At 39.5% G+C, this 13,650-nt stretch overlaps 1 protein-coding gene across 2 annotated transcripts in view; it reads left to right on the top strand.

The window, feature by feature from the left end:
• The first annotated feature begins 437 nt into the window (after window positions 1-437).
• The window catches only part of KCNIP4 (potassium voltage-gated channel interacting protein 4), a 409,601-nt gene continuing 396,388 nt past the window's right edge, over window positions 438-13,650 (top strand). For both annotated transcript variants that reach the window (XM_027686739.1, XM_027686732.1), the window contains exon 1: window positions 438-537. In XM_027686739.1, coding sequence (XP_027542540.1) covers window positions 477-537 — 61 coding nt within the window. In that variant the 5' untranslated portion in view covers window positions 438-476. The remainder of the gene's footprint in view (window positions 538-13,650) is intronic.

Here is a 13,650-nt window from a genome sequence, read left to right as displayed (position 1 = left end):
GGGCTGCTGCACAGCAGCGCAAGGGGCCGGCCCAGCCCTGCCGGACGCTCGCTCGGGGCTTTCCCCGCGGCCGCCCCCTCTCCCGAGCCGGCCCGGGGCGCAGGTGCCGGCTCAGCCTCGCTGCGGCAGGACGAGCCCAGGGGGGCCCGGCGGGGCAGCGAGTCGAGACGGAGCCTTCCCCCGGCCGGCGGGTGAAGAAGGAAGGAAGGGGTCGAGGCGGCGCTCGCCCGGGTGACCGCCCGGAGCCCCGCGACGAACCCGCCCCGCGCCGCGCGGGTGGCGGGGGAGGCGCCGCCGCCGAGGCGGGGCCCCGCTCCCGCTCCGGCTCCGCTCCCGGTCTCTCCTGCTCCGCTCCGCCGCGCCCGGCCCCGCTCCCGCTCCTCTCCTGCTCCGCTCCGCCGCGGTCCCACTCCGGCTCCCGCCGCCCCGGCTCGGCGGTGCTGCCGCGCTTTCCCGGCAGCCTCCCGCTTCCAAGCATGGACGTGAGGAGAGTGGAGAGCATCTCGGCGCAGCTGGAGGAGGCCAGCTCCACAGGCGGTAGGACGCGGGCAGCGCGAGAACGCGATGCTGCTCCTCGGAATTATTTGGGGGTCTCACCCCACACCTTCGAGCAGCAAGTCTGGCAACTTGGCGCGGGGCGGGGAGGGGGGAGCTGCCTGCCTGGGGTAAACGCACCTGTGCAGTCGGGGCAAATGTGTGAGTGTGCCTATGGGGACAGTAAGCAAACGCTTAATACCTGGGATCTCGGGCTAAGAAGCTCTCAGGGCTTTGCGAATCCCGCCCTAAGATGCCTGCTCTGACCTAGCTGGTACTTTTGCCTTTGCTGAAATGACTTAGGGCTGGATATGAACCTCCCGGGCAAACTATGCACAGTTCCCAACTCCCTGGAGGTAATTTTGGTCAATCCCACTTACACTTCCCTGCTTTGGTCTCCCTTGTACCTTTCTGATGCTTAAGTGACAACTATTTGATGGAGACCAGCTTCTTCCGGTAAGCCAAAGGCTGTGTGCTGCCTTTCTCTTGTCTGTATCTCAAATTGCAGTTGCACATTCACCTGAGAAAGGCTAGAGGAGAACTTGAATTTTAGGGAAGGAGAGAAAGCATGCTTTGCTGTACTCCACGGTGATTGTGACTCCTGGAGTGTTAAGAGTTTTTTCCCAGTTATTTAGAAATGAATCTTCTTGGGTGCAGTGTGTGTAAGAGGATGTTGTGGAAGAAGGTGTTCATTTCAAGGTATTTGGTTAAGCAGAAGATGGTTGGACAATTAATGAAAAACTTTGCAAAACAGGCAATCAAAACCAGGAAAAACTTGTTTTCTTATAAAAAGTGGAAAACTATTTCAAGTTTCTTGCTGTGTAGCTAGATTTCTCATAAACTCGTAGAAGTTTATGCTAAAAGAGGTTCACAGCCACAATCCAACAGTGTTCTCTGTTGGATTGTACTTGGTTTTTCTCTTTCCTTAATGTCCCAGCTTTTTTAGTGTGTTAGGGTGTGTAGCCCTTCAGATAAGATACTACAACATTTGCTTTGGGGATAGGGAACTTTTTGTAATTGACTGTGCTATCAGGCTATCAGCTCAATTGTTTACTTCATCGTTATGGGTATCCAACAAGGGGCATAACCACCGAAGTGTTGTGATACTTCTCACTGCTTTCCAGTTGCAAGCCCCCAATTAACCCCCTGTAATTAAGGCTCTTCCACAAGTTGTAATTAAGGCTCTTCCCTCCACATACCACTGTCAGCCTTACAGCTCTAGTCTGTTAGAGGTCTGAAAGTCATACTGCTTTTCTGTTAAACATACATCATGAGAGATAAACACCAGGCAGGCTCTTAGCTACCTGTGCAACCACCATGCAGGACTGTTCAGGCTATACAAAACAGGTCATAATTTAGACACAATGGATTTGCACAGCTGCTATTGAGGAATTATTTGGTTTATGGATCATTATTATAGGTGTTGAAGCATAAAGAGAGTTTAGAGCTTACTATTTTTTCTTATAGGTATAGTTAGCAGTAACAGCATCTTTAAATTGGGGAAATATGATCTGAATCCATGTCATGCAAGTAATATAAAATAGAAAGATGGTATTTTTACAGTTGAGCTTCACATTAGATGTGTTGTCCATTTTGGTTCTCTTAATATACAAGCCCAATAACTGTTAGAAATTAATGACAGCTTTATTTCACTTTAAGCTTGCAATGTTGAGAGGCATTAAGATACACTTTTGCGCTGTTTTAGAATAAAAACCAAAATCTGACTGAAACCTGAGTTACTGTAGGAAAAACATTTCTTGAAAATAAGTTCTTATGCTAGAAAAATAACATGGAAAGATAAAAATGACAGAGCTGAAAGGAAATATCTCCTTTCTTTTTGAGAATGACACACGTTAGATCACCACTCAACTTATATCTCATCACTAGCTTGATGTGATGTGAAGTTAACAAGTGTCTAGCTTCACTTCCTCCTTTCATAAGAGAGCTCATTTATGTTCATCGTTCCACAATTTTGGCTCTTTTTCATCTAAACTTCTCTCTCCTCTCTCTCCTCTTTCTCTTCCAGTCTCCCTCCAGGCTCCTAAACTTTCAACTCATTTTCAGTACCACCAGCATTTCTGAGAGTACCTATCTGTTGGATTTTTAATAAGGAAGCATTTGGTGGATTTTTTTCTCAAATAGAATCAATGCTTAAAATGTTAGTTGTTTTTAAATGGTAATGCCTGCAATAGAGTTGTTACAGGGATTTGATTCTAGTGTACGAGAGCCAGAAAATGAAACCAACGAAAGTGTGACTGTTCCTCAATTTAATTTTTCTAAATGAAATGAAGCCCAAATAACACACAGGCAGATTAAATTATGAAAATTATTACTGACAAAGACAACATTTTCTACCTTTTAAGAGGTAAGAACTCACTTCACCTCCCTTCAGCTGCTCTTCCCCTTACATTTACTCTTGCAAGTTGCAGAGCATCTTTTAATTCAAGGGCATTCAAGTTAATGTCAATTGGAGCACCACTGAGAGTTGTTGAAGTAACAGAATGTGTCCGCTCTTAAATACTGAGCCATTGTAAGGATGAACTGTTTCATCCCCCCTGCCCCATGAAACAGTCTTTATCAATGAGATAGCTGCATTTGTGCAGTGACAGCCAAAACTCATCTGCTGCAGGGTAAAGGCATGCGGTGTCTTTGCAAAATGTGAAGAGCAGAGGGAGATTATCAGTAAAAGTTTGTGTGGGTAAAAACAAGTTTAATCACAAAATGTCCCATGGGTTCAATATCTAGGACAAACTTAAGCTGTTGGGAATACAAATATGAATAAGACTTTATCACAGCAACTGGTTGCTTTGCTTTAGGGTGTGATGAATTCAGAATGGGGATTGTGCTGACCAATATACCCATCCTTCTTCAAACAATAGAAATGTTTACAAAAGCCACGGTGTCGTTTATGACAAGTTTTGAAGATTTTCTCTGATTAGACAGGGCAGTCACAAATTTTCCATGTCAGGAAAGAAGCTGTAATCTCTACATTGTGGACAGAAGATAGACCAAAGAGTACCAACTTCAAGTTTACTTAAAGTATTCTCTGCCACACCTCTGAGGGATTCTTGTGCAACAGTGCTCACGTTTGCTTTTAGTGAATGACTTACTCTTGTTGTTTGAGACATTCTTAGAAGATAAGTGAAGCAGTGCTAAAAAGGACAAAAAATTACATATTGAAAAAACTGAAAATAGAAATTTAGGAAAGGAGATGCTAAGAAAAATCATGAAAGTGATAAAAAAATGTCATGGAAAACAATTACAGGAAAAAAGAAAAGGTGGGAGGAAGGAAAGAAGGAAACAGCTTTTGTATCTCACGCCTCGAGACACAAAATTGATTGTGTATTGGTGGTATGTATTGGACCGATTTCTTGATATCCCATTTGGGATTCATCTAACACCATGAAAAACAGGCAGTGACTATCCCAGTGATTTCCATCAACACTCATATCAGCGTGAAAGCTGTCAGGAAAGATAGCAGTGTCAAAGTCTAGGAGCTCCATCCAAAGAACATGCTGTCAGTCAAAAGTCAGTGTCACATTTTTACTAATGATCTCTTTTCTCTAAACACTCTTCATCATTGGACACTTTTAAGATTCATGTGGACAGGGTGCTGGACCATCTTGTCTAGACTAGCGTTTCTGTGCTGGAAATGCCACATTTTTGTGTGAAATCTGCAAATACACAAGGGAAGGAATAAATTAAATGGACTCGTGATCTAAGAAAGGAGGTATATGTATCATGCACTTGCAAATAGATGCAAATATTTTAAGTGTAAAATATACATCCTGCTCCTGCAGGGTGGGAGAACTGTCTGCGGCAAAAGCCTCTGCATAAAGTTTAGATTCTGCCTCCATTTCTGATTCCTCTATTCAGTGAGTGTGTAAAGAAGTGCAAAATTCTAGTATAGAGTCATATTTGACGTAAATGCTGAAAATACCTTGGCTTTCCATCAAAATCAATTTTATATCATGTAAATATAAATTTTCACAAAATACAGCTTTCTTATTCATTATTCTGTGTTTCAGGGTTACTTCCCATGATCAGAGAGTTGATATATAAATAACTGAACATCTGGACAAGTTTCAGGTATATTTGGCTTAGAGAACTGATGCTTCCCAGGTGTTTTTAGACATTATAAAATATATAGAGGCAGATATGGTATCTAGCAGTTAGTGTAGTCATCAAAGTATCTAGTGTGTGCCATGGAAAGCTTTTACAGTGTATCAGATAAGCACTTAGGACTTCTGCTTTGGGTTGGAGCTGAATATTTGATCTGTGCTGCATTCAGCTGTAATCTATCCCATCTCAGCCTCTCAGTTTGCCATTGTGATTTATTCGTAATCTTTGGCACTTGAAAAAGAAAGTATCTAAAAATACAACAACGCCTGATTGCTTCACTCTTTCACAGATATATGCATTACTGCCAGGCTGTCCTACTATCCTCCCTCCACCCCCTCCCCAATTCTGCTTGTCCTCTCTTTCTTTCAAGTACCAAAATAGACTGTATTTGAAATCTTCCTTGCCAAACAAATGCTGGCCATTTGTTGTCTCCTATTAGCAGAGGCCATTACTCCTATTTGAGATGAGAGAAGAAACATTGGCACAAGGTTGTGGTCTTGGAGGTCAAGGAGCCAAATCAATTTTTCAGTAGTTGTAGTCAATATAATCTGAACCAAGTAGGATTCTCTTCTTTATTAGCACACACTTTAATTAATAGGCTTGAGCCTATTCTGGGACATAAGGAGTGCAGATATCAAAGCCTTCATTCTTTGGAGCACAGTGTGGCAGTGCAGGTGGAGATAGTTAATAGTGAGGTTAATGAGATAGTTCATCTCTGTGTTTGGCCTGAACTATAATGTGTGGCTGCATCAAAAGCAAATGAACAAAAGGTTGACATAGGCATTAGTTTTTTTGACAGTAGTTGTCTTTTCAGAATCCTGGTTTCTCTGGCAAGATCTTTGCTTGCTATTGCTTTGATGGCTAGGTAGTATTTGGTCTGGATTTCCCACTGAGTACACCAGGTGGAATGTGGAAGAGAAGCAAAAGCGTATGGAATATATGTTTTTTGAAGTCTATATAACTGTGGAAAGCATGGAATCCAATTATTTTGTGGTGTTCTTAATACAATTACAAAATAATAATTACAGGAGGCTTGGGATCATAGATCATAGTTTGACCTTTTTTTCACTTTATTTTCCATTCTCACACTCTACAGGAGAGATCATTTCTGTGTTATCACCTTCATGCATGCAGCAGCAGATGAGGTTGGGCTCTAGACTTGCTTTTATGAATTTGGGAGATCTGTAGACAGCTATAAATTGGCCACAGTTTAAAGTATGGGGTTGGGTTGAAAGTATATTGAATCCATTCACCTCTAAGAATAAACCCAAACACAGAATCTGAACACATACTGTGTTTTATTTCTGGCAGCCCAGTAGAGACTTAATATGATATTAAAAGGAATTTTCTGTAAGAATTCTGAAAATAAATATAGTGTTTCTCTTTTATATTCTTTTTCACCTGTAAAACAAATTTCTTTAGAGGTACAGTTTATAGCTGTGATCCCCTGTTGTATGTTTATAATTTACACTGCAGCAACACAAACAGTGCTATAAAAGTTATAGGTGCTTATGTGTCTACTGGAGAAATGAACTACAAGTGGAAGGCATGATAATAGGGAATTTTAAAATATAAACACTTTGCCCTGTTAAAAACAATGATTCACATTTAAATGTTTGGATTTTATTATAGGAGAAAATATCTTTGTTTGTATACGAGGTGTATTTCAGCAAATAATGCGTAATCCCCAAGCACAGTTAAATGCCTAGCACTGTACAGCACATTCCAGCAGTATGCCACAAAGTGACTAAGTGGTGACAGCTTAGAAAGAGTTATTTCAGCTTAAAGGCTTTGACTGTTCTGAGACATAGAGTGCAGGGTTGTTGCTCTATTTCATGCAGTCAGTTAGAAAGGGTTTTCTATTTTAATGATAGGAAAAAAGACCAATTTTGCTGGTACGTTTTCTTCTCACAATTTGCAGTTACCTTTCCAGGAGAGAGAATTTTGATGAATATCGCTGTAGTCATTAGGCTCTAGTATAGCAAATCTTCTCATTATTTTTGAATCAAACTTTTGTTAATAAGCCAGAAGAAACATTTAGGATTTATTAGAAAGGTAGACAGTAACCATGAAGTGTGATGATGGATCTGATTCTTCACAGTGGAAACAACCAGAACAGCATTTCATCACAGTAAGTCATCTGATTATCAGGACTATTCCTAAACCCTTTCATACTTGTGGGAATAATTGGAATGAATAAGGATTTCTCATTTTTAAAATTAAATGTAGTTATTTGACTTAGAACTTTTTATTATAACATACAATGTAATGTCATTAAAACACATTGAAAGACAACGTTGTGCCAAACAAAGGGTAAGCATTATATGAAAATCTATTCTAAATGGACAATGTCCTAAATACTTGAAGTAAGTTGGAAAGGAGGAAAAAGTTTGATTTTTTTTTTTTAATTTTAACATACTTATGTGATACAACTTGAAATTATGATCTTTTGAAAGTCACACTCTATATAACATCTGTGAGATACAAGCATTATTGTAAATGAACATTGAGGTTTGGAATTTTATAGTACGTAGAGATGTCTGTGTACATGCTAAATACCATAAATTAAAAATCTCTAATCATATTATCAAAGTACCTGGGCTGGTACTACCATAATGCTTTTTTTTTGTATGAATGTTGCAGCCACAGTTTCAAAGAATGCCCTAGAAAGGACTGACCTTTTTTGAGAGTGTTTGTTTTATTGTGCCAAAGCATCTTGCATCAACCACTCCTTGGCATTTTACAGCAGCAAGTGCTCCCTCCATGTCCAGGTGCTGAGATGGTCCAGGGAACCCCCTGCAAACACACACACAGTCAGGACCGTTGCTGGCAGGAATATCCTTGGCTATGTGCATGTGGTTTCCCAGTGCAGATGGTTGTTGGGAGAATGAAAAGTACGCTGTGGGATTACAGTCCCTGCCTGAGCAGTTAAAAGAAAGAAGAGGATAGAGATCAAGGAATGCTGTTCATGTGCAGGGCTTCAGTGGTGTCTGAGCAAGTGGACTCGGGGGTCTGCTGTTCTGTTGCCTTTAGATGGAGATAATTGAATCCTGTTTATATTAAAATAAGTAGGAGAAAAATCCTTAAAGAATAATCCTTCGAAGCAATATAAAAGATGTATATCAAGGGGACCCAACCATAGAATCATGTTTTGCTTCACTGTGTGCTGTTAGCAGTATGATAGGTGCCTCCTCAGATCACCATAGGTCTTGAGTTTTGACAGCGTAGGTGGTTTTAACCAGGTGATACCAGATGTCCTTAATCATTCTGACTACACTCTTTCTATTCTCTTTATTATCTTTCATGTTGATTTATGGACATTTGAGGTTATTTTGTTGTGTTCTCTGATGCACCATAATAAAAAGTATCTCCCATTGTAATGCTGTCAATAGAGAAAGATAAATCCAGACTGTTTGTTCTAGATGTTGTGTGCTGGCAGCATCCACCTGCTGGTAACTGAGACAAGTACACATTAAAGTTCATTGTTATTTTTAAAAAGATGCTGTAATTGACATACACACACTGCCTCTTAGGTGCTGCCCTGATTTCTGCACAGCCAGGATCTGTAGTTTACCAAATCCAAGATGCCTAAGGAAAAAAAATATAATAAAACAAAGTAGATATGCAAGTTGTGAGGATGTGCAGTATGATTAAGATATGGAGAATTTCATGCTGTTGTTTCAGTAACTAGGTCTACTTTATATACTGTGTCATTCTTTGATCTTTATGATGGCGATGAAGTGGGGTTTTCCTGTTTTGCTTTTTGAAATATGGAACATTGTGCAGTCATCTCCCAGAACTGGGAAAATGAGCCACTTCTGTGGCTGGGATCTGTCATTGTTTGCTTCAGAGCTATTGATTCCACTCTCTGTCTCTACGACTATGAAATTGTTTGTCTACATGGGAGATGGGAAAGAGGAGGTCAAAGAGCAGGATGGGTTGGTGGATAGATGATAGGTTTTGCCCATTCTGCCTTCTATTACATGGTGATGAAGATTCTCTTTGCAGGAGATTGACGCCTCCAACTCTTTCAGGCAATGGCTCCTGCTTCTCCCTCTCCTTCTCACTTAGAAGGTACATGTGAACCCCTCAGCTAAATGAGCACATTCTCACCTGTTTTGTATAATCTTTTTCCTCAGAGGGATGTAATTTTGAGGTTATGCACTTCTTTCTAGGTTGGTCGACTGTCAATGAAAGGAGAGGAGAGGAGGTGATGCCTCCAGTGTAATTGGTGGGTCTCTAATGCATGTTTTATATAAAATGAAATTCGGATAGACTTGGAGGAAAAATAGTAAGTGGAGGTTAAGGAGAGGGGGAAACTTGACATCAGATGTGCCATGTAAAGAACTAGGTCATTATACCCTCAGTCATGTCTGTTTCCTCCAGTACATTAAATATTTATTAAAAATATGAACTAGCAGGACTTAAAATTTTACAGATTCATACTTAAATACCTTGCTTAATTACTTTCAGGGTTGAACAGCATTTAGACATTATTTAGACTCATAAAAATCTTTGTGTCAGTTACACCTTTTGTTTGCATTCAGCTAATTTTCTGATAATAAAATGGAGTGAAGCAATTTTGTATTTCAACATAAACTTATAAAGATTACTTCCTATATCTAAAGTCTTTGAGTCACCCTAGACTTCTTAAGAAGCAGTAACTTTTCTCTTTCCTGAAGGTATGGAAGGTGTTCACCTAAAACCCCATGCATTCAAAAAAACAAACCCCTACTCATAATTTAATTGTATGTTTTACTTTACTGCCTATGCTTAGAAAAAAAGCAAGAACATTTTGACCTGTTCAGAGTGGAACGTAAAACTATCTAAAAGGTATCAGTAAATTTCTAACATCTTATTAAGTGATGTTTTATCAGCAGTCACTTTAATCAACAGCACTTAAATTGCTACTAGGCTGACAATCTATTAGGACATTTTCAATTAAAGAACTCAGAGGAAAGTAGGCTTTTTTGTGAGTGTTTTTCATTTCAAGAACCCAAAACATTAATGATGTGTTTTCATGTAAGCTGCATCACAAAGAATGTGTACAGAAATGCTGTCAGTTAAGAGACTGATTCCTCACTGGAAAAGAACAAGAAAAAGTTAATGGCATTATTAAACCACTATTTGGTAAGTAGCAACTTACAATGCTGTTTGTGTAGACAATATATTTTTCATTCTGCAGATGTAGTGTTAGAATAAATGTGTACTCAATGGTAAACACACAGTTCATTAGATGAACAGATACCAGTTTCTTGTTGTAATAATAATAAAACAATGGTTTGCGTTTCAGGAAGGCTCTGTATTGATTAAACCACCTTGCACTTAAACAATTAATATAGATCTTTTGGATACATCAGTGCTTGTTTCATTATGATTAAAAGCCCTGATCTTGCCAGTACAGTGTAGCGTTTGCAACTGAGAATCATCCTGTTACACTTAAGAAAGGTTTTACTGCTTGAACAGTGTTTGAACAGGTGACTTTAGTCCATCAGATTCTGAAACCTATCACAAAGAAGGGAAGAAACAAAGCTTTTCTCTCTTCCTGTGTAGTCCATAATTTCATAAACCAAAAATGTGGCTGTAGAGGATACACAACTATATTGACAATACACCTTGTAATGTTAATGTAATCTTGCCATGCTAATATAATGGGAAAGAATAAGAAAAACAAATAGAGATATCTAAAGAGAGTCTGTTTACCTACTCAAAGTACTGGAAAGTATTTCCAATTCGAATCACCAAAACTGCAACTTCTAAGAATCACTTAATTATTTGCTTTCTAGGAAACAAAAGTTGTTAAGGGAATGCTGAGATTTTTGTGTAATATTTTCATTTGAGAAACTTGTATTTTTATAAAATATCCCAACATACTGATAAAGTTGTGAATTTTCTGGCTGAGGACAAAATAAATAGGCATATACTCAGTCAAGTTTCTATGTTTATATTTGTCTCTGAATGCTAGGCAGACAGTGACTAACTGGGCTGACTACATACAACTGTGTGTAATCTAGACAGCCTACTCAGGGCAGAAGGCTGATGTAAAATCCAGCTCAAAAATTCTGTTACATTGGATTTCATTTGTACTTTTCAGATAAAAGCAATAAAAACCATAGAATCATGGAGAAATAGTTTGGAAGAGAAGTAGAGAAGTCTTCCTGTTTACCCAAGGCAGGATCAAATATTTATGTGGTAGTTCAGATAGGGGACCCCTGGTGGCCTAGTGGTTAGCATGCAGGACTCTCACTGCTGCGACCACGGGTTCGAATCCCAAGTCCCCCGGGCAGATGGTAGCTCATTAGCCCTGTGAGGCCATCCATCTATGAGAAGGTCACTCTAAACAAACCTACGTCCTGAGGACCTCACTGCCATTGTCCAAGCTTGCTTGGCCCCGGCAGATGAACCTTAGGATTAAAGGGTGGGCTCAGTTCAGCGCAGGCTGTGTCTCACCTAAAAAATCCGTTGCGCAGGCTGGAAAGGTAAAAGACCTTTCCCCAAATCTTCGTTCGCGAAGACTGGCCATTATTATTAGTTCAGATAGCTTTTTGTTTAACGTACTTACAATTCTGGGTACTTACTGCTGGGTGCTCCATGACATTGCTACTTAATCTATTCCAGATTTTATCTTTCCTGATACAAAATTTTTCCTAGTTCTGAAGTAAATCTTCTGACATTTAAAGCCTGATACCCAAAATGGATAAAATACAGTAGGATAAACCCATTATTTGGTATGTCTTAAATTTTTGTCTTGTTTATACTTTCATGTATGGACTGCTGTCCTTTCCACAGCAGCCTTCCACCTGTCCTCAGCCTGTGATATAACATGTTCAGCAGTGGCAGACTTCCCAGATACACAGTTGTCACCTAAACAGTTTTTTTCCACTCTGTTTCTACAAGATAGATTATTCCTCTGGAAATTTACTTGATGTCATGTGCATTATCCTTTACAAATGATAGCTAATTTTTCAGTGTTGCTTTTCATCTTTTACCTTCCAAACTTGTTGGAAGTTTACTGACTACAGTGCTTGAAATTGGAGTATTAAAAGTAGGGTACAGATTTCAACTTAGTTTCAGGTGTTTCTGCTTAACATAAAGGAGAGATTCCAGCTTGCCCCTGTTGATGGTAATTCTTCCCATACTACAAGAGCTCTGTAGAAGTTATTGCTTCCATGGAGATGAGATCAGCAGCTCCCAGTTCCTCTTGAGTCTGAGGAGAATCACTGTATAGTGAGTTATGTCCTTGCAGTGCACAAAGTTTTTACCTTTGTATGAAGCAGCTCTCAAGAATTTGGGATGAGGTAGGAATCATTGTTTTGCTAGAAATAACAACCATTAACTTTCCCTCGTTTCTATGGGAAGCTTGATGAAAGACTGCAGGGAATCTCAAAGGCCTCCAGAACTTCTCTTTTATGATCGGAACAGATATTCCAAATAAATAAAATACAGAAGCACAGTTTCAACTTGCATTGCTTTCCAGCTATTTATTGGATTTGGATCTTCAGAAAGAAAACTTTGTCAGTGACCTTTTTATGAACTCTATCTTTTCTAAGAATATTTTAGCTCTTAAACATTTGATATGCAGCATGAACTTCTTAGTTCTCTCTTCCATAAATAAAAACTGAAGACAGTTACTTTAAACAATTTTTTAACATGAAAAGTCAATGTCACAGGCAATAGCAAAGCTTTTGAAGTTTCAAACACTTCTTATTCAGATTATTTTTATCAGTGCTGTACCATCTCACACTTGATAAGATATGCCTCCGCTTTTATGAGTGTCTTTACTAAATGTTATTATAATGATAAAATAGGGTGTGCTCATTTCTCTCTCATTTTTCAAGGCTGATGTATCTAGGAGGCTTTAATCAAGAAAGATGTCATATATTTTAACTTTTATACCAGCTTAAGCCTTTCTAGTTGTGATTTTTGGTGTACATACTCCAAAAGTGTTTAACTTTTGTCCACTGCCTGATTAAAACCACCGTTAGAATGGCACTTGCATACAAATTACCATAGAGGATTTATTATCTGTCTTTTCCAAATGCATTTTTATAGTTTGATAGTTTAGGGATATGGTTCTTTAAGCTTGTAGTTCCAGGAGAGTTCTGTGATAACTGGTCTGTGGATGTTAATAAATTAAACTGTATGTTCGAATTCAGTTGTGAGATGTGATAAAGCTGTTTTAACGAGCCCAGGCAGACTTTTATCAGGCAGCCCTCTGGAGGCATGGAGCTGGTGCTCTGGCTTTAAAGCAATCAGCATTCCTTTCATTGGCTTTGCCGGGAAAATTCATTTGTTTTTAAAGTTTCGTTTTTACAACTTCTGCTCATAGAGAAATCCCTCTGGCCTCGGTGGTGTGTGGGTGAAATTCACTGGCAGTGAAATCTCTTGACGACGTGCTGGTTGACTGAGGCTTTATAACTACAGAGGGCAGAGTGGTCTGGCAGGAGCACACCCGAGCACCCTGAGCTCAGCTCTGCTGCTCTGTCCCACTAAGGACTGTAGAAAAAGTAGAACAGAATTTAATAAAATTCTTTATTATACTTCAAGTTATTCCAGCTTAAGCTGTCAAAGATGTTAGCAAAAGAGCTAATTGATTTATTATCAGGGTTTTTTTTACCCTGAGCAAAAATAACATGTCGATGTTTAAAACAACTTCCCCCCCCCCAAACTCTTCTTCCAGTGTCTGAGCATATGGTTTTCTCTAAGGTCAATAGATCTTTTCTTGGGGGGTAGGCAGAGGCATCCGGACTAGATGTCACTGCTAGAGAGAGCATAGGCCAGTGAGGATACTGACTGCAAACTTGGGCTGTCCCTGAGCACCACTACACTTGACCAGTCCAGATCTCCCCATGAAGGACATAATGTACCATATAGTACACTATAGTACACTTGATTTTTATATTAATATATAATGTCATCTTCTTTTCTGTATACTTGGTGATTTCGCACTATTTTGATTTTGATCTTCACTTACTTTATTAGCATTCATCACAA

This window comes from Neopelma chrysocephalum, unplaced genomic scaffold (assembly GCF_003984885.1).
Source record: "Neopelma chrysocephalum unplaced genomic scaffold, ASM398488v2 Primary Assembly neopelma1_71, whole genome shotgun sequence".
Lineage (NCBI taxonomy): Eukaryota > Metazoa > Chordata > Aves > Passeriformes > Pipridae > Neopelma > Neopelma chrysocephalum.
This window is presented reverse-complemented; position numbering and strand designations above follow the sequence as displayed.